Here is a 20934-nt window from a genome sequence, read left to right as displayed (position 1 = left end):
TGAGGTATTCTCATGGTCAAATGAATAAATGTCTGACACACAATACATGCCGTTAAAGGAGTTATTTAGTAATCCCTCTATAGTAGCTTTAAAAAAGCGTTCAATTGGAATGCAAAACGACAACAAACATTGATTCCCTTTTTTCAAATGTTGTTTTAATTTTATTTTGTAGAGCAAAGAATGTGTTTGCTTGCGTCACATTCCTGAAGACAGTGGCTTGTCTCCGCATTTTTGCGATGGGAGATGTGAAACGTACCAACAACACTTCAAGACGTTCCACACTGTACCGAATGATTGCGGCAGTACATATGACTCAAGTATTTTTAATGTGTATACATCGTCACCTAGAACTGTGACTCAGCATGGTATGCACTATCAAAATAAATTACGATAACATGAATTGAATTAGGTATTCCGAGTATTCAATTCTATTTGTATCAATAATTAAAGTAATCTGAAGATTTTGGGACAATTTGCTTTATGTATCAAGAGACAAATTAAGAGATAACTGTATTGTATTTGAAGCTTTAAGGACGTCCATCGGTAGTTTTACTGTCGCAAATTTAGTTTACCTGGCGACGCATAGCGGAGACAGGTAAACGGGTATTTGAGACAGTAAAACTACCGATGGACGTCCTTTAAGCTTCAAATACAATACAGTTATCTCTATTCTAAGGCAAAACAAGATCATAATTAAATTTCAATCATTATTTCAGTATAAAATCTTCATTAAAGAAAATTCCGCGAAAAGATCTTCTTTGGTCCCTACACTAGGTGACATCATAGGTATGCTTCCGGCGTCAAACATAAATACGGGGCGTTTTCTGGCTTTTGTGCCGTTTCAGAATGTAATAAAATTTGATAAAATGAAGATTTTTAGGTGCAACATGTGAGTCTTTTTTGCTTATTATTGTAGAAATTACATGTCAATATATTCAGCAATTCAAAATGTCGGCTTCCTTATTTACAGACAAGGAGATAGAGAATGTTACGCTAACTGTCATCCAATCAGAACCATTGATACAAAATAATTGCATTAGAATATTTCATAAATGTTGAATAATGTATCGTCAAAAAGTGTTTTAACGTATTTTGTGCAAAATGTATGTCTAATTAATTAGTTTTCAATTTTTGACGAATCCTTAATATATTCGAATTCTTATTCTAAAGTTTTATCATGTTTTTGTTAATCTTAAACTACAGCAGTATACTTAAAGTACAGTTCGTACCCAGAGAGTAAAAACTTTTGATGTATTTTGTTCAATTGCGTACTTTTCCTGAAATTGTTTTGAATTATTGACAGGTATAATATATTATATGTTATTCAGGGTATACACTGTGACATTCCCGTCTTAGAGTGTATATCCCCTGAGCCGAAGGCATAGGAGATATAAGCCCTAAGCCGGGAATGTCATAGTATATACCCTGTCTGAGACCTGAATTACCATATATTACGGATTACCTCTGTCTTAATGTTTTTCCAGTGCAGGTTTTTTGTTAAACATTCATGATGCAGCATGTATATTCATTACATCATGAATATTGTTACTTTATATTTTGAGTAATCCATTTAAATACATCTTTTTTATCTTGACAATTTTTTTTCCTTGAGGAAAATGTTTTCAATAAAGTGTTTAGATTTCATATTTTGTACTTTTATGAGTGTGCGGTTTTGATTTTTACAACATATATATTGAAAACCCCAACCTGATATGTTCGCATACGTGAAGCCTTTTGTAATTTGCTGTTAAAATAGTTTTATCGTGTTTGTAATAATTTATAATAACACTTTTCACATTAAATTTAAGTATTGAAAGTGTACATTGTGTGATTTTGTATTGAAAATGTATTATTGATTGATGTACGTTATTATTTTCCCTCTGTGAGCCTCTGACATTCCTTAGTGTTCTGTACAGCTTTTTGACTACGTCACATAGTAACTGGTGTTATGATGACGTTTATGAGGTTTCAATTTGGGATGAAGACGTGGTATATACCCCGGCAATTTCCTGAATATATACTGACATCTCTATGTTGTTATCAAACCTCGACATATTTGTAATCCGTCATACATAATTCTATATTGGTTTTGTGGGGTCATATGTATGAATAAAATAATAAAATAGCATATGATTGTCAGAGGGAACATAAACAAGGGTGATACTCGTTTGGTTATTAACGGGCCGGACCATATGAGTATTTGGACTATACAGGTATTTTTTTTAAATTGCATTATAAAAGTTTCCATTATACAAATACTTTATCTAAAATAACAATGATGAATACGATGACAATGTATTATTTTCATTTATAATTCAAATACTACGTAAAAATTAAATATTGATGTAATAGTTAGTTTTCATCGCTAATTACATTCTTGCAAGTAGGCTTAGGGTGACATTTACTTCCACACAGTACCATAGCTTTTTTGCATTTGCAAGTCTTGGCTGTACACGATCCCTTTCATTTACACCTTTTGTTTGCAAGTGAACAGCTAGCCATTTTGTAGCTGCGTACAGTGATACCGAGGTCTTGGGCCATTCCGATATGTCTACGGTGATCTAGATCTCAAATATCGTAGCATGACTGCAATACACCATACTCAAAAGATAATTTAAATAAATTATGTTACTTTCCAGTGACTTCTTGTTTAACAGTTCATTACATTTTATGGGGAATTTATTTTCTTAAGTCGACATATTGCCATTCACTAGTAATAACAAATCGGTAATGACCATCGGTATAAAATGTGTTTATTATAGTTTTGACAAGTAAGTCAAAGTAACTGTGTGAAATTTCTAATTTTTATTTAGCTAATCGTTTTATTATAATATAACAATAAAAGTACCTATATGATAGCGTCTTTTTAATGAATGGTCATACCATATGAAGAGTTAAGAAGTATTAAAAGTAAACTGTAACAGGGTGTTTATTACCCCGGCCATACGCATACGGTCGGATCATACGCGCATGGTTGGACCATATGAGTATATACCCATATGGTCATGACCATACGCGTATGGTACAAATACTCATACGGTCGGGAACAAATACACAAGGCATTCACATGACAAAATATGAAACAGCTCGAAGAAAACAATTACTGAATTAGTCTGGTTTATAGAAAAAAAATCATGTCATGTATTATGTTTTTGTAGACATTATACTGATTTTCTTAAAATGTGCAGAACAAATTTTCTACAAACATTTAACTTCTATTTTTAGATAGATACAATTCAAGTATGTTATGCCTGAGATTATTTTGTATGGATACACTCAACGTTTGCCATTTAATTCCGTCCAAGTGTAGTTCTCCATATTGGAACAGAATTTGTGAAAATAACGGTATGCATCTGATAAAGTTTTATTTTGCAGGTTGTATACTTATAACTATTGGTGTCTCTTATTTTTGAAGAGCCTGCGAAAAGCGAAACATAGCGATTCTTCATTCCATTGTCGTCGTCGTCAGCGAATCAACATATATTCACTCTGTGGTTAAAGCTTTTAAAAGTTTGATTACTATCTTGAACTATTCTTGATTTCTACCAAATTTGAACAGAAGCTTGTTTATGATTGTAAGATAGTATCCAGAGGTAAATTTTGTATAACAAAACATCCAGTTTATCCTTTTTTGTCTTATAAAAAAACATTAGTCTTTCTGCCATTCACCATTACATCCACTCTGGGGTTAAAGTTTTAAAAATTATAACAACTTTCTCAAATTATCCTGGATTCATACCAATCGTGGACAGAAGCCTGTTGTTGATAAAAAGCTAGTATCTACCAGGACGTGTTGTAAAAAATTATAAACACACGCCTTACGTACAAAATTAACCTTGTACTGTTGTGAGTTTTAATGTTAGAAATATAGGTTTTTATATTTTTAATTGTTATGTACTTCCCATACTACAATTTTGTCAGCAAGATACAAACAACAATCTCTTGAATCAAATTCACTTTTTTAATATAGTTATTACATTTTTTCTCCCAACAGCAGACAACTATGCACTACGTAACATAGCTACTTGGGAAGCCTCAGTCGAAATTTGTAAAAACAATGGGAGTTATCTGTATGGTAATATGACATCGAGCAGCCAGGCTATACAAACTATGAAGACATTTCATTTGATGAAAATAAATAGCCAGTTTTGGTTGGGTGCAGCCCGACAAGTCTACCCAACAGTGGATAGAGGTAACAGTAACTTTACTAGAATGTAGCGTTTTGTCATTTACAAATCACTTACTTGTACATGTAAAAACAATATATTATTACAATCATAACTGATATTAACAAAAAAAGGATTAGACATTGCTTAATTTATTAAAGCTAACCGGTGTAGTCAGAAATAAAGACGAATCGTCTATTTTTCTTGGGTTTCGTGGGTACATGTGAACCACGAATTCAAATGTTCAACGAATACAAAGATTTCTATAGGCTTTGTGTGTAGAATGGCACAACCACGAAATCAGATACTCACAAAAATAAATGAATCCCTAGTACTGTTATTTCATGCCATGCTAATTGATTTTATTTAATAAAAAATATCTTGTATGAATTAAAGCGTTCCTGATAAACGTAAATCCAGAAAGCGCTTCGGATGCATTGTAATTATTAAACGTGTTGTTTTCAATTTATTTTTTACATCACTGGGTCAATACCGCTGCTGGTGGACTATCAGTCACCGAGGGTATCTTCAGCTCAGTAGTCAGTACATTTACTTCGGTACTGACATGATTTAACAAACTTTACTAAATTGTCCGTTTATAAATTTTGAAATTATTAAGAAACTAAGGTTTCAAAACCCTCAGGCAAAGTTGACTTTAGATGAATTTGGCTATCAATTGTAGGTAGTATTGTCATAGAGCTCTTCAACGGTTTCGGTCCTTATACATCCCTCGATTTCAAATGTTTGGCTTTGAGCGTTTCTGATGAAGGTATATAAAAAAGTGCTTTGGACGCATTGCAATTATTTAACGTGTTGTTTTCAATTTTTCATATTGTTTTGACTGCGTATCGAAACTGGTTTGATGTTAAACTAATTAAACAAATTGGACTTGACGGGTAATTAAGTCTTTCCACTTTTCTGTGGAAAGACTTATTGTTTTTCTTCTTCTGATTATTTTTTTTTTTTCTTCCGCCAAATTTTGTTCTTGCGCAAAATGTTTGTTTCGCAATATGTCGCTTAGATATTTCTCATATGGTATCGTATGTATAGTTTAAGCGCTTTTAAATTTCACCCTGCTAAGGCGAACCATTTTCTATGTAAGAGTTATCTCCCATTTCACTGTTTATCCTCTGTGTGCATCTCCTCCGTAACAAAAAAAGATAGCGACAAAATTCTTTTTACAAATTGTTCGTTACATCCTCAGTAATTTTTGGCGTATTTGGATCGAAACGATTCGATGAAATTTTATAGGAGTTATCTACCTTTACAAAATAAATTTGTCGTATGTTTATTTAACTCATAAACAGTTAACCGTATAACCCTGGAATGTTTTTATTTGAGTCCCCTAGGTCCTTACTTAGAAAATGAGGTCAAGGTCAAAGGTCAAGGTCAAGTTCTCAATTGTGACTTTTGCTTGTTTTTGCATTTTCTCTGACACTTTGAGAGATACATATAAAAGAACAAGTGCAAAATGTCAGCTTTATTGTAGTGAAGATATGCTACATTTAGTCTTATACAATTAAATGGCATCTTATAGGAGTTGATGCCCCTGAAATGTCTTGATATGAGGTTATTTGATAATCACTTCAATTAAGTTCATTATAAAGACATTTGACCTTATACAAAAGGTTAAGTGACAAATGACCTTGAAAAATGGCTACCAGAAGTGACCTTGGGAAAACCGGAAGTAGCTTTTTTTGCAATTTTTTCACATAAAAGTACTCAGAATCCATATATTTTGTCATAAAGATACACGAACAGATAACTAAAGACTAAAAATGACTTCCAACAAACCGGAAGTGGCCAATTATCTCCCATTCTACATTCAAAAGTATATACAAACTATATATTTTTGGAATCAGTGTGAAAGAAGCTATCATATGAGACCGGATGTGACATTCATTTCACCGGAAGTAGCATATTATCTCCCTTATATCACTGAAAAAGATAATTAAACCATTATTTATGGCATCAGTATGAAGAAACTACCTTCTTATCCAAATTTCTTTGGTGTGGAAAGACTTTCAATTGTTCTCTGAACAATTGGTTTTTAATATTTATTATTATTTTTTTTTTTTCCGCCAAATTTTGTTCTTGCGATAAATGTTTGTTTCGCAATATGTCGCTTAGATATTTCTCATATGGTATCGTATAGTTTATGCGCTTTTAAATTTAACCCTACTAAGCCAAACCATTTTCTTTGTAAGAGTTATCTCCCTATTCACTGTTTATCATCTGTGTGCATCTTCTTCGTAACAAAAAAAGATATCGACAAAATTCTTTTTACAAATTGTTCGTTACATCCTCAGGAATTTTTGGCTCATTTGGGTCGAAGCGATTCGCTGAAATTTTATAGGAGTTATCTACCTTTACAAAATAAATTTGTCGTTATGTTTTTTTAACTCAATAACAGTTAACCGTATAACCCTGGAATGTTTTTATTTGAGTCCCCTATGTCCTAACTTAGAAAATGAGGTCAAGGTCAAAGGTCAAGGTCAAGTTCTAATTTGTGACTTTTGCTTGTTTTTGCATTTTCTCTGACGCTTTGAAAGATACATAAAGAAAAACAATTGCAAAATGTCTGTTTTATTGTTATGAAGATATGATACATTAAGTTTGATACAATTTAATGGCATCTTATAGGAGTTGGTGCCCCTAATATGTCTTGATATGAAGTTATTTGATTATAACTTCAATTAAGTTCATTATAAAGGCATTTGACCTTGTACAAAAGGTAAGGTGACAAATGACCTTGAAAAATGACTACCGGAAGTGACCTTGAGAAAACCGGAAGTAGCCTTTTTTTTGCAATTTTTTCATATAAAAGTACTCAGAATCCATATATTTTGTCCTAAGATACATAAACTGATTACTGAAGACTAAAAATGACTTCCAACAAACCGGAAGTGGCCAATTATCTGCCATTCTACATATAAAAGTATATAGAAACTATATATTTTTGGAATCAGTGTCAAAAAAGCTATCATATGAGACCGGAAGTGATATTCATTTCACCGGAAGTAGCTTATTATCTCCCTTACATCACTCATTAATATAATTAAACCATTATTTATCGCATCAGTATGAAGAAACTATCTTATCAAAATTTCTTTGGTGTGGAAAGACTTTCAATTGTTCTCTGAACAATTGGTTTTTAATTATATATGAAATTGGGAGTATTGTGTGACTGTATATTTAGATCGGATTTCAGAATAAACAGGGTCCTGTTTGTAGACGTTGTTTTTACAACGCAGTGAAAATATGTTTTTTTAATCCAGTTTCTAAAGATTCAAGAATCCTTGCAAGTTTTAAATTGTTGTTTCTTTCTCTAGATTGGCGAGATAATCGCACATAAACATAAAAGATGGACGAAAGATACCAGAGGGACATTCAAACTCATAGATCAAAAACAAACTGACAACGCCATGGCTAAAAAAGGAAAAGGACAAACAGACGAATATAGTACACAAAACATAGAAAACTATCTCAGGTGCTCCTGGAGAATAAGCAGATCCTGCTCCACGTATGGCACCCGTCGTGTTGCTCATGTTATTATGAACCCAGGAAATAGTATAATTTTCCTGATACATTTCTCCCTTATTGTATGGTTTATTTCCATACCATCGTCCTTCTTTAAATAAGGGACGCAGCATGAATGGTTAATATATGTACTTAAATACAATTAATTGATGGAATGCGCATACTTTCATATGAAAATATCAGTTTTACTACACCTTCTCGTTAGTTATTGAAATCAAAGCAAATATATTGTCAGTCTCCATATTTGCGTATTTTTCTATAGGTCAACATATTGAAACAAAAGAGATCGTGCGATGCAAACTTTGCACTATAAATAAAATCGGCAATGGAAACAGATGCGATTATAATACTGATTGTAATAGTCGAGATACAACTGCATTTGCTGTATGCGAAGACAACATACACCAGACCAAGGTAATTTTGGTGCCAAATCTTCTGAAACCAAATGCGTATTTTAACATCAATATTCTATTTAGTGATGATCGAGGCCAAACTATTTGAAAATCCAAAACCTTTTAAAAAGATAAATAGGGTATAATTCAATGATGATCGCGGCTAAAGTATTGAAAATCAAAAACTCAGTTAAAAGATGATTGGCTTAAAATCCCCGCCTCATAAAGAAAACAACAACAAAAAACAAACAGACCCAAAACAAGTGAAAGATTCAGAGCTGTCTATTAGGTAGATATATTCCTTATTCTATGTTAATTTCCAAACTTTTGTAACATCAAATTATGATAACACAATATCCACATTTTCATTCTAGTACCGAGGTACTACATGTGTAGCTACTGGAATGAAACTGGTGATTTGTTAAATCTATTTTGGTTTTTATTTGATATATATCAAGACTATTGTAATTTGAAATTAGTTGTTTTCATGCCTTTTGTAAATGTATTAAACACACAAAAAAATCAGTTTACTCTAAACTCTAAATGTTCTTTTAATTTTTCCTACCAAAAAATATCAATAGATCAAATATCATATTCACTTTATATAGTTAGACAGAATAGCATAAAACTGTTGACTAGTTTTCTGGATTCAACATTACCATAATGGACCCGCTAACATGTTTAACCCAGCCACATTATTTATGTATGTGCCTGTCCCAAGTCAGGAGCCTGTAATACAGTGGTTGTCGTTTGTTTATGTGTTACATATTTGTTTTTCGTTCATTTTTTTACATAAATAAGGCCGTTAGTTTTCTCGTTTGAATTGTTTTACATTGTCTTATCGGGGCCTTTAATAGCTGACTATGTGGTATGGGCTTTGCTCATTGTTGAAGGCCGTACGGTGACCTATAGTTGTTAATGTCTGTGTCATTTTGGTCTTTTGTGGAAAGTTGTCTCATTGGCAATCATACCACATCTTCTTTGTTATACTGTCTAAGACACGTAAGTTTGTTTTTCGTTAACAGGTGATAGAATACTCGGTTTCGACTAGGATGGCGTCTCTGAATAGTCCCATACCTGCAAAAGGAACCGATCAAATTAATACAGCGATGACATCTACCCCCCAACAGAAGTCTTCAAGAAGGGTAACATCCAATAACATTCATAACTTAACCATATCGAGAAAACCAGTACCTCAGAAAAAAGGTATGATTAAAACAAAGCATTCCAAAAGAGTTGATACATAGAGAAATGTAAAAACATAATGCTGTTAGTTTCTACATCCTATTAAATTGAAGGTAGATTCATGGTATACCGCCAACTTGGGTTGTACAATCACAGTACATAGTCGGTCTAGGTCTTTACCTAAATTTGCAAATTTTGAGACCGATTTGCAATTTACTGTTTGGCTGTTTATTTTCATTTCATCACTTAAAGATTCATTACATTATCGATTTGTTTTAACAAATACCAACAATGTGTGTTTTTAGAATCAATTTTTCAAATAAGCAATTTCAATGGGTAGTACAAAATTTATACTGAACGGATAGGGATTTTTTTTTTTTTAATTTCTTTGAGCAAGAACGAAAGTTCGGTGGAACCATGTTTTCTTTTTATTTTCTTAAAACATATTATCAAAACTATCTTCTCATATTTTAATTCAAAATTCTATCTCACAAATTTTTTTACGCACAACAATGTGTTTTTTTCATGAACAATCTAAGCACAATTTTGCATTTTTGAACGACTCATAGCTTGAAAAATAGCACGGTGACCCATACTTTATTTTTGAAAAAAAGCGTAGTAAAATCTGCACGTTGACAAAGTATAAAAAAAATCTATCCGAGAAAATATATACCAATGATCTACCTTAATGTATTATCTTATATACTAGTAGTATTACTAGTAAACATGTAGAGCCAAATATTTTTTCTTCAAAATATTGACATGAACAAAAATATTATGGACATTTTGCAAATGATTTCTTTTCAAACGTGTTAAATGAAAAACGAGTTCAGGGCAAATTATGTTTCCCAAAGTGAAATATGTAGTCAATACACATCCAATGAATAAATATACAGACGTGGAAAAATTCATGTAACAAGTTTAAAAAAAAACGACCGTTTGCATTTACATAAGAAAAATCCTTGCAAGTATGGTCTTATCTGCGCACTTTTCTGCGCAGCAATTCATGCAAATGTAGAATTTAGAAGGTTCGTCTCAATAAATGCTGCAAGTTCAGTTATGAGTTTGAAAAGACATAAGGTAAGTTTGAATAGACATCAATCGGAACTTCAAACAGAATAAAACAATTGTTTATTCTTTATTCCTTTAATTTGTTATAATTCAATCTAAAATAACTGCCTGAAGTTTCCTGACTTCATGAGTATGATATAATGTAGTCCTGTACAACTGTATGTAATAACAATAACACAATGCATATAGCGTTTAAGTGTGTATCTTAAATTATGAACGTTCAAATCTAAAAATGGTTTATGCAATGATGTAAAAATACACGGAAACGTTAGAAGCTTTAAGACTGAATAGGAAATACAAACAAATAACCAGATTCATGTACAGTCAACTTTCCTAAGGGAGTTGACTATAAGAAACTATTTTAATATATCAATGGGGTAGTTTCGAGTATGTTATAAATCATCATAATTCTAAAACACAGACTACTGGGTTAATGAAAACCTTGGAAACGTACCGTCAACCAGTAGAAGTATCGACCTAATTCTAGTAGATAAAAACGACACTAAATAATTTTCTCGAGTCAGAAGCGCTTTTATAGATTAATTTCTTCATGAATTCTAAAAAACAAACATTAAAATGAAAGGGATGTATACATACTTAGTTTTATTTACAAACATTGTGAGACATATGACCGGAAGGGACTTAAAATGAAATAGTCAAATCATTATAATATTAAATAGTCAAATCATTATAATATTAAATAGTCAAATCATTATAATATTAATAGTCAAATCATTATAATATTAAATAGTCAAATCATTATAATATTAAATAGTCAAATCATTATAATATTAAATAGCCAAATCATTATAATATTAAATAGTCAAATCATTATAATATTAAATAGTCAAATCATTATAATATTAAATAGTCTAATCATTATAATATTAATATTCAAATCATTATAATATTAAAAAGTCAAATCATTATAATATTAAATAGTAAAATCATTATAATATTAATATTCAAATCATTGTAATATTAAATAGTCAAATCATTATTATATTAAATAGTCAAATTATTATAATATTAATATTCAAATCATTATAATATTAAATAGTCAAATCATTATAATATTAATATTCAAATCATTATAATATTAAATAGTCAAATCATTATAATATTAAATAGTCAAATCAAAATCATTATAATATTTAATAGTCAAATTATCATAATATTAATATTCATATCATTATAATATTAAAAAGTCAAATCATTACTATATTAAATAGTCAAATCATTATAATATTAAATAGTCAAATCATTATAATATTAAATATTCAAATCAAAATCATTATAATATTAAATAGTCAAATCATTATAATATTAGATATTCAAATCAAAATCATTATAATATTAAATAGTCAAATCATTATAATATTAAATATTCAAATCAAAATCATTATAATATTAAATAGTCAAATCATTATAATATTAAATATTCAAATCATTATAATAGTAAATAGTCAAATCATTATAATATTAAAGTTGCCAGGATATTGTTGGGATACAATATATGTCGGGGGTTACTTTAAATGCATTTCTTGAGAGACCGAACCATTTGTGCTTAGCTTAAATAAGTTGTAATGGGGTCTGCGTTTTTACCTGAACGCATCTGTTATTCTTTTGTGTGTGAATTCTTAATATGAAGGTATTTTTATGTCTTGTATTACGTTAAATTTTTTAATGTTTAAAGTTGGTGACCGGTTAGTTGAAGTTTGATTTTTATCTATAGTTTTGGCTACGTGTGTACATGCAGACATGCTATAACATTATTTGAACAGTGTCATCAGATATATACATTCAGTTTATTTTGCAATCTGTATTAAGCATTATGTTCATATCATTTTCATAATCCATATTCATAGTTCATTTACGATTGACGGCAAAAATATTATACGTAAAACTATTTCTGATATAGACTGACGGTCTTACGATATATTTGTATGTATAGAAATGTAAGTGCTGATTATTTGAATAACAGCAATTTGTATTATATTAGATGACTGGCCTGCTAAATTATTATATGTTTTACATGGGATATAAATGGACTTCAAGAAAAGAAAAAAATAGCTTGCTTTTTTTTTTAACTCATCAGGCACTTTTCAAGCTAGTTGAAATAGACACATGCTTAATACTATCTTATTTTTAATATCTTTACGCTTCTCAGTATTTAGCATTGCTTATTGTTTAATGAGTACTTTTCTATTGTTCATCAGTACAGTGTTATGAAAATGTTTTGCTTACAAGTCTTAAGCAAACGGCTCGTAACATGCAATTTTACTCACATGGAATTATGATTTTAATATGTTGTTTATTCAAAGAATAAGAATAAAAAACCAATGCAATATTCAATTAACCATTCCCCATACACCTTACAATATATGTCAACACACCATAAAATATATACAGCTTGATTTGTAAAGTAAAACCCTTTGTGTTGGAGTTCGTTTTGCTAAGTTTGCAGTTGATTTGATTTGTAGGCTTTTGCTTGTCTTATCATTGTTCATGGTCTTTTTTTTATTTCATTTTTTTTTATCTCACTTCGGTTATTTAATTTTCATTAGCCCGTTGGTATTTTAAACTACTTTTTGTGTTATTTTGAACATTGAATGCAAAAGTAATAAATGAGGCATTTGCCGTGACATTTTTTTTTTAATTTGGATATGCCACTTTAATTTAAAAAAAATTCTAGCTAGCAATCTTTTAAAAACATTTTATTGTAATTTTGTTGTTGTTTACTACGTTTAAATATACAAACAATTTTGTAGAAAATGACAATGACAACATACTGATGCTGGAAATTATTACTCTATCTCTACTAGGATTTGCAATTGTTTTGGTTACAATTGCAGTATTCTGTGTCAGGTAATTATATGTAAACAAAGACAACAGTACTGTAGTATAATATACTATAGTATATGTATACCGCTTTTCGAAAGTCATAAATCAATTGAGAGAAAACAAATCCGGGTTACACATCAACTATAAGCCTTTTAATGATGAAAAAAAGACAATTTGGTATGATTGAAACAGAGAGGCTAAAGTGATCACAAGGACATATTTACGCATAAGTCGAAAATAAACTGACATCGTTTTGGTAAAAAGAAAATTATTTGAATTGATTTTGATCTTTGGTGTTTAAACGCCACTTTTAAGCACCGCTTTTGGGCTATTTCGTGGCGGCCATTTTTGTTGGTGGAGGAAGCCAGAGCGACCGGAGAAAAACATCGGGAGAGATCCGTTTGCGCCAAAAATGCGTCCTTTTACGCCACACTTTTTTTCTTTAATGCTACGTTTGTGCCACCTGTTTTAAAATTACACTAGAACACATCCGCGAAATCACGGGCATTCAGAGTGTAGTTTAAAGTATGTAAAGTGTTTTTGGAAGAATTATTTTTTATCCCTCCACCTTTATTTTCAAAGTTTCCAATTTTTGGTTTTCTATCAATTTTAATATGGACATAGATTTAGTATGTTATTAACACGCTTATCTGTATAATACATGTATTCTGAACATTCTCCAAAGTTTCCAATTTTTGGTTTTCTATCAATTTTAATATGAACATACATTTAGTAACATTTAAGTAAGGAGCCTGTAATTCAGTGGTTGTCGTTGGTTTATGTGTTACATATTTATTTTTCGTTAATTTTTTGTACATAAATAAAGCCGCTAGTTTTCTCGTTTGAATTGTTTTACATTGTCATTTCGGGGCCTATAGGTACAGTGCATAGTCGCATTTGTTATCCATTCATATAATTATTTAGTTTGAGTTATTTTAGGAGAAAAACGAGAAAAAAGGCATCCGGATATTGTTCCGTCATTGGACGAAATTTTAAGTCAGATTAGACTTCCGGTTTGCGTTTTTCTGTATACTTTGAACATACATATACTACGACTAAAGTGTATTTTCAGAATTTTATATGCATTCATTTTCCATGGATGACAAATGCGACTATGCACTGTACCTATAGGACACAGAGGCGTGTTGATTAATTTATTGTGGAAAGAAGAGAAGCGACACACAAAATGAGGTCTTCTCGTTAAATAGTATAGATGGTATCATTTGCGCCAAAAATAGAACATACGATTGCGCCAATTAGAATAAAAATGACTTCCCTTCTCCTGTTTTTTTCCTTGGATCCGGCAGCTTAAATGGCAAATGTTTCCTTTTTTGAACGATACTTTCTTCTTACTGCTGCTGCAAAACGATAAATGATAGATATGTGTACAGGTAAATTGGCTTAAATGAGTTCCGAATATTGGCAAAATGAATACATTTTGAAAACAAAATTTGGCGCAAATGATAGCCCTGAAAAACAGTAATTGGCGCAAAAGGACTGCTGCCAAAAAGTAAAATCACAAAAATACTGAACTTAGAGGAAGATCAATTGGGAAAGTCCATAATCACATGGCAAAATCAAATAACAAAACGCATAAAAAACGAATGGACAAAAACTGTCATATTCCTGACTTGGTACAGGCATTTTCAAATGTAGAAAATGGTGGATTAAACCTGGTTCTATAGCGCTAACCCTCTCACTTTAATGACAGTCTCAACAATTTCCGATATTTTTACATTGATGTGTTAAATAAACAGACACAATAAATATAATAGTCAAAATATGGGTACATCAGTCATCATCGTTTAACAATTTTAAAAGGAACAATTTAACAGAACACAAAAACATCTACTATCTACGAACACATTTATTGATTTGAGTGTCTGACGTCAGAAAATTTTATACGTCACATAAATTTGTCGTTCAATGTACGTACAAACAATTTTAAAATTTTCATGGGAATGTTAGCATACAGGGTTAAAAAAATCAAAAGTATGTAAGAATAAATTTAAGAAATAGACCGAGATTTAAACTAGTCCAAAAGTTATATATAGAATTTATAAGAATCCAAAAATAGTTAATTCCACTACGCGATTGAATGATTTTGACGTTTGTGGTTCAACGTATATTGTAAACAACCGACCTTCGATAGGAAAACTGACGATCCTAGTCAATTAAGATTAGAATCGAGTGCACTCGCACATGAGGGTTCGAAATCACAACCTCAGTGTTGACTGGCTAGTTGTTACAGTAGTAGTAACTACTTAGACCACTCGGCCACCTAGGCCCTAAAAGAAAAATGAAAAAAAGCCAGAGAACTGTAAACAAAAAACAACATAGAATCCTAAAAACATAGCAACTCGGACCTCAACAACAACCGGTTGTGAATAAAATGGGACTACTTACTATCTAATAATTACAAACATGACGTAGATGTCGCAACCATTGATGAACGTCTCTGACAAAGAACAAAACAAATATCGTAAAGTAAGCTAGATACTTTTTCAATTTTCTTTCAGAAACAAGTTAATAACATCTTTTTAATACTGTTTTCAGAAGAAGAAAAGAAATGAAAGCAGAAATAGATGGCAGCAGGAATGATTCGACACAATATACAAGTAGTCATACTGACAGTGAACCTTTTATGTCAGTTATCACGAGAAAATTAGGTTTGAAGAATGACAGTTCACATTGGAATGATAATTTTTCAGATGCATCATCTGTCGTTACAGTCTTGAACTTTGTCAAAAAGTAAATTTCCTTAAGCGAGGATATACTACATGTTATTCAAGTGCAAGACATGTACAGGGTATATAATGTGACATATCCGGCAAGGGACTTATATTTTGTTCTCAGACATTCCCTGCTAACAGTCTTTATTCTCTGAACTCTAAGCCAGATATGTTACATTATATAGCTTGCCTGAAACCTGAAGTAATGAACATATATATTATGAATTATCCTGTCTTATTGGTTTTATCCAAGTACCAGATATTTGTTAAAGATTCACCATACAGTATAAAAATTTAGTGTATGTTTATCGTTTTTGATGCAAGTTTTTCATCTTAGTTAAAATTGTTTTGTTATGTTCATTAAAATACTTATTTCAGGGTATTTGATAGGCTTACAATGCGGCATGGGTTTTGTCATTGTTCGAGGCCGCGGTGACATGTAATTGTTAATTTATTTTTTGTTTCGATAAGAAACTAACGAGACACGAACACAAAAAACATCTAATTTTGTTTCAACAAAAAGCGTCATTTTCGTCTTTATTTACATATATACATATTCAACGATAGTCAGTACCAATTATGAGTTTTTTCGGGTAAATTCACCAGCCGGTGCCAATATGAGTCCATTTTCTGACATTGCCTTATTTATGGTTGGCGATGATTCGTAACACCGAACTTCAATTGTGAAAATATCTATAATATTACTAATAAAATTTTGAATATGAATGCAAATATGGTGAGCCAATGCCTTTCCTACATCTCCATAGATATCTAACTTGCAAAATATTTCACCATTGCTAAGCTTGAAATAATTCCCAAAGGTTACAATACGTTTCTTATTGTCGTCGAGATACGATGCCACTGCCTTTCTTCTTTTTTTTTATGAGTATCATCGAAATGTTAAATTCCATAAGTCGGTATGGATGACCGTCTATAATAATTCGATTGTCTTTAAACATTTGGGAATAAAAGTCTTGCTCTTTGATAATTTGTATTAAGTCATGTTAACTTAGAACTTTCGTTCTTTTCAGTGTGTCTATATCAGGTGAAGGTTCTTTTAATGAATATGATTAAGCCTGGTAAAACGAAAAACCTAAAAGAAAATAACATGATCATTTTATAAGCCTTTGTAAAGCAAACAAACATAAAAAGAAAAATTACATGAAAAATGTAATAATAATAAAAGATGCACGGTCATTTGTAGACCAGTCGTCTGTAGCTGTGTTATGGAATACATAGTTCCGTCATAAGATAAGTCCCAAACGGAAGATATGTTCTGTAATATTATTTCCAGTATTTGTTCCTAACTAAATAAAGGGTCCAACATATATTTTGACATTGTTTATAACAAAGTTTCCACAGGAACTTATGTTAGGCGGAACATATTTACGTTGACAGCTACATCTACATGTATATATCATATTTGTTTTCCGTTGGTTTTTTTTTTTGTACATATATCTGACCGTTATCTTTTCTCTTTTGATTTGTTTCATAATCTTTATTTCGGGGCCTTTACTCCTTGTGTTATATTTTGTGGTATTAGTTTTGCTCATTGTTGAAAGCTGTACGGTGACGTACAGTTGTTTACCTTTTTTTATGTGGTCTCTGTGTAATCATACCGCATCGTCTTATATTTAGTATTGATATATGATATTTAAATACCGTTTTCGCAACTAATTTATATTGTCCATTTCTTGTATTCTGCAAGATAGTTGGTAAATTTGTGCCAGTAGCAAATACAACATGTGTCAAGCTTAGATTGTGTTTCATGATGAATTCTGCTAATTTGCTCAATACACCTCTGCCTTGTATGTCTCTTTGTATACACCCAGTTTTCATAGCTACAGTTGTTCCACCGTCTACCAGGTTTACAGTTTGGAAGCCAGTCTTAAAAGAAACCATTACAGATTACAAACATGGAACATTGGTATGAAAATATGTCGCGATTTCTATTCTTAAAATGCCTCACATTCCAGTAAACAAGATAGAAGGAAGAGGAGAAAAATATAGCGTCATAAGTTAATACACTTTTAAGATATAATCATCGTTGATCCTTTAAATGAAAAGATTGACTTGTTTAATTAAACTTTATATAAAAATTGGGAGGGGTGGTATGAATGCCAAAATGAGTCAACTACCCACGTGAGTTCAAATCAATTGGATATAAGCATATTGTCAATTTCTTTTTAAAATAAGAATCATCATATGTAACATTTAATCAGGATGATAGATAAACAAGTTTTAAGTGCACCAAATGGAAAACTTTCATCATACTAGCAGACAATTTACCTCTTCTAACAAGCTGATATATATATGTATTCCAAATATTGTTCTCCTACACTTAAGTATCAACTAATAACATTCAAAGAATTAATGCAAAGACGTCATTTGAACTTCTTTTATTTGAGCGTCACTAATGAGTCTTTTGTATACGAAATGCACATTTGGTGTACACAAGTTTAGGTATATCTCGAATTTGACTTGCACAGTCATCTTAGTACCAGAATCTATGACAAACAAGACGATTTTAATTTTGAAATTATAAATTTCCCCCACCTTAGTAGCAATATACCAACTTCACCTGCATATGGGATATATATTTCCCAACTTATTCGATATTCAAGAGCTTGCAGCTCCTACTCAGACTTTGTAAAACGTCATCAGTGTCTGAGTAGAAAGTTGATGAACCAGGGGTATGTCAAAGAACGTCTCGTCCTTTTTCTAAAAAAGTTTATCGGAAGGTACCAAGACCTTGTTGATAAATATTCCGTATCAACTTCACAAATAATACACGATGGTCTTGATGGTATAGATTTTGCGTACTGATGTTGTTTATCATCTTAACAGCGTGTTTTATAGTTCTTTCATTTGTCTTTGTTCTATTATCAATATTACGTTTACTGTTGAATGGTTTTATGCATGTTATGTGATATCCGTTTGACGTGGCTCGGTACTTATACATCTCGTCAATGTGTTTGTATTGTCTTTCATTTTTTGGTGGCGTGTTTTGTATATGCGACTTTTTGTATTTCTTTGGTTCTTAGAACGTGACTCTGTACTTTAAAAGATCCCGTCAGTATGATATTGTTCTAGTTTATGTCATTATGATATATTTCTATTATGAATTACAAAATACGTTGAACCATAAACGTCAAAATCATTCAATCGCGTAGTGGAATTAACTAATTGTGGATTCTTATAAATTCTATTTATAACTTTTGAACTATTTTCAATCTCGGTCTATTTCTGAAATTTATTCTTACATACTTTTGATTTTTTAACCCTATATGCTAACATTGCCTATGTAAATTTTAAAATTGTTTGTATGCATATTTAACGACAAATCTATGTGACGTATAAAATTTTCTGACGTCAGACACACAAATCAATGAATGTGTTTGTAGATAGATGTTATTGTGTTCTGTTAAATTGTTCCTTTTAAAATTGTTATACGATGATGACTGATGTACCCATATTTTGACTATTTTATTTATTGTGTTTAGTTTAGTTAACGCATCAATGTAAATATAACGGAATTTGATGAGACTGTCATCAAAGTTAGAGGGTTAGCGCCATAAAAACAGGTTTAATCCACCATTTTCTACATTTGAAAAAGCCTGGACCAAGTCAGGAATATGACAGTTCTTGTCCATTCGTTTTTGATGCGTTTTGCTATTTGATTTTGCCACGTGATTATAGACTTTCCGAATTGATTTTCCTCTAAGTTCAGTAATTTTGTGATTTTACTTTTTACATTAAGTATCTTAACTGAATTTTTAAATAACTTTTTGGTTATCTCCCGTTTACCAGGAAAAAAACCATGAAACATTACAAACGCTTTTAAAGAATTAAAGATCAAGCAAATTAAAATCAAAAGACGAAGCTTTTCCTGATTTCTCTCTGAAATACAGCCAAATATGATGCACCATAGTCTATGAAAGCGTATTCCAGGTAAAAATAGCAAAACGGATTAATTGAATTCAAGTATTTGTAGATATACACTTGTTATAAGAATGATTCAACAATAGCATTTCATCATATTAATATTATCAATAGATGTACTAAGCTGACGGAGAAAGTATTAAAACCATTTTTATTTGCTAATTGAAAATTAAGCTGAATAAAATAATTCAAGACAGCAGAGATGATAATTCTGTTTTAATTGGTTATTTACTTTTTCGACCTAAATAAAGAGTGAGCTATTCATACTGTAAGTTTAAGATGTCTCTAGTCTGACCAGAGGGTCAGAGTGTCCTACTTAATTAAACAACATTTGTTTGAAATCAGATAACATGTTTTCACGTACAGAGAAATTTCACTTATGACCCATGCAAGATTGAATTTCATCTTTCTTTTTGGTTAACGGTTTTGCGGGTCAGCACGAGTTCACGTGTCAGTGCATTGTGATCACTTCCTTTTATCATCAGCATTTGATGTGTTAACTTGTGATCCTTATCAAACAGTTTGTTAAAAATTCCCAGCCACATACCTCCCTTAATGTTATCTTTTGAAGTATATATGTTTTTTTATGGGGCCGATTTGTCTTCCCACCTCTGCTATTCTTGTCATTTATTCAATTGATATGATATTAGTTGATGTAATTTCGTATTAATTATGTATTATCATTTCATATTAAATATTAACTTTTATATCAAATGTTTTATTTGGCAAAATGTTTTTTTTTTGCAATTCATGATTTTGAATGAATGACCTTTTTTCGTCAGTTCAGATTTGATATCATATAGCAAATCTAGCTCAGAATCCGGCATGTGTATACATAGTATGTTTATGGTATCTAGCTGTCTGTCTCAAATGACATTTCTATAATGTAGTTGCTTAAAAAAAAGGACCTAAAAAAATAAATAAAATTTCATATAAATTAATAGGTGTGAATGAATAATGTGGTTGTGTACTGACTATGAAAAACATACGAATCTGAATCTGTACTTATACTGATGTTGGATTGCATGTACGTTAACGTGACATGAGCAGAACTCTGAAATT

The 20934-nt window shown here is 31.1% G+C and overlaps 1 protein-coding gene across 1 annotated transcript in view; it reads left to right on the top strand.

Moving 5' to 3' along the window:
- The window catches only part of LOC143085282 (uncharacterized), a 30622-nt gene extending 14310 nt beyond the window's left edge, over nt 1-16312 (top strand). The window contains exons 10-16 of the mRNA XM_076261548.1: nt 173-365; nt 3226-3345; nt 3995-4192; nt 7969-8120; nt 9124-9304; nt 13126-13222; nt 15755-16312. Of these exons, the coding sequence (XP_076117663.1) occupies nt 173-365; nt 3226-3345; nt 3995-4192; nt 7969-8120; nt 9124-9304; nt 13126-13222; nt 15755-15953 (1140 nt within the window). The 3' untranslated portion in view covers nt 15954-16312. The remainder of the gene's footprint in view (nt 1-172; nt 366-3225; nt 3346-3994; nt 4193-7968; nt 8121-9123; nt 9305-13125; nt 13223-15754) is intronic.
- The last annotated feature ends 4622 nt before the right edge of the window (nt 16313-20934 follow it).

The sequence above is a fragment of the Mytilus galloprovincialis genome, chromosome 8 (genome assembly GCF_965363235.1).
Source record: "Mytilus galloprovincialis chromosome 8, xbMytGall1.hap1.1, whole genome shotgun sequence".
Classification (NCBI taxonomy): domain Eukaryota; kingdom Metazoa; phylum Mollusca; class Bivalvia; order Mytilida; family Mytilidae; genus Mytilus; species Mytilus galloprovincialis.
Note: the sequence above shows the minus strand (reverse complement) of the source record. Positions and strands in the feature narration are given on the sequence as shown.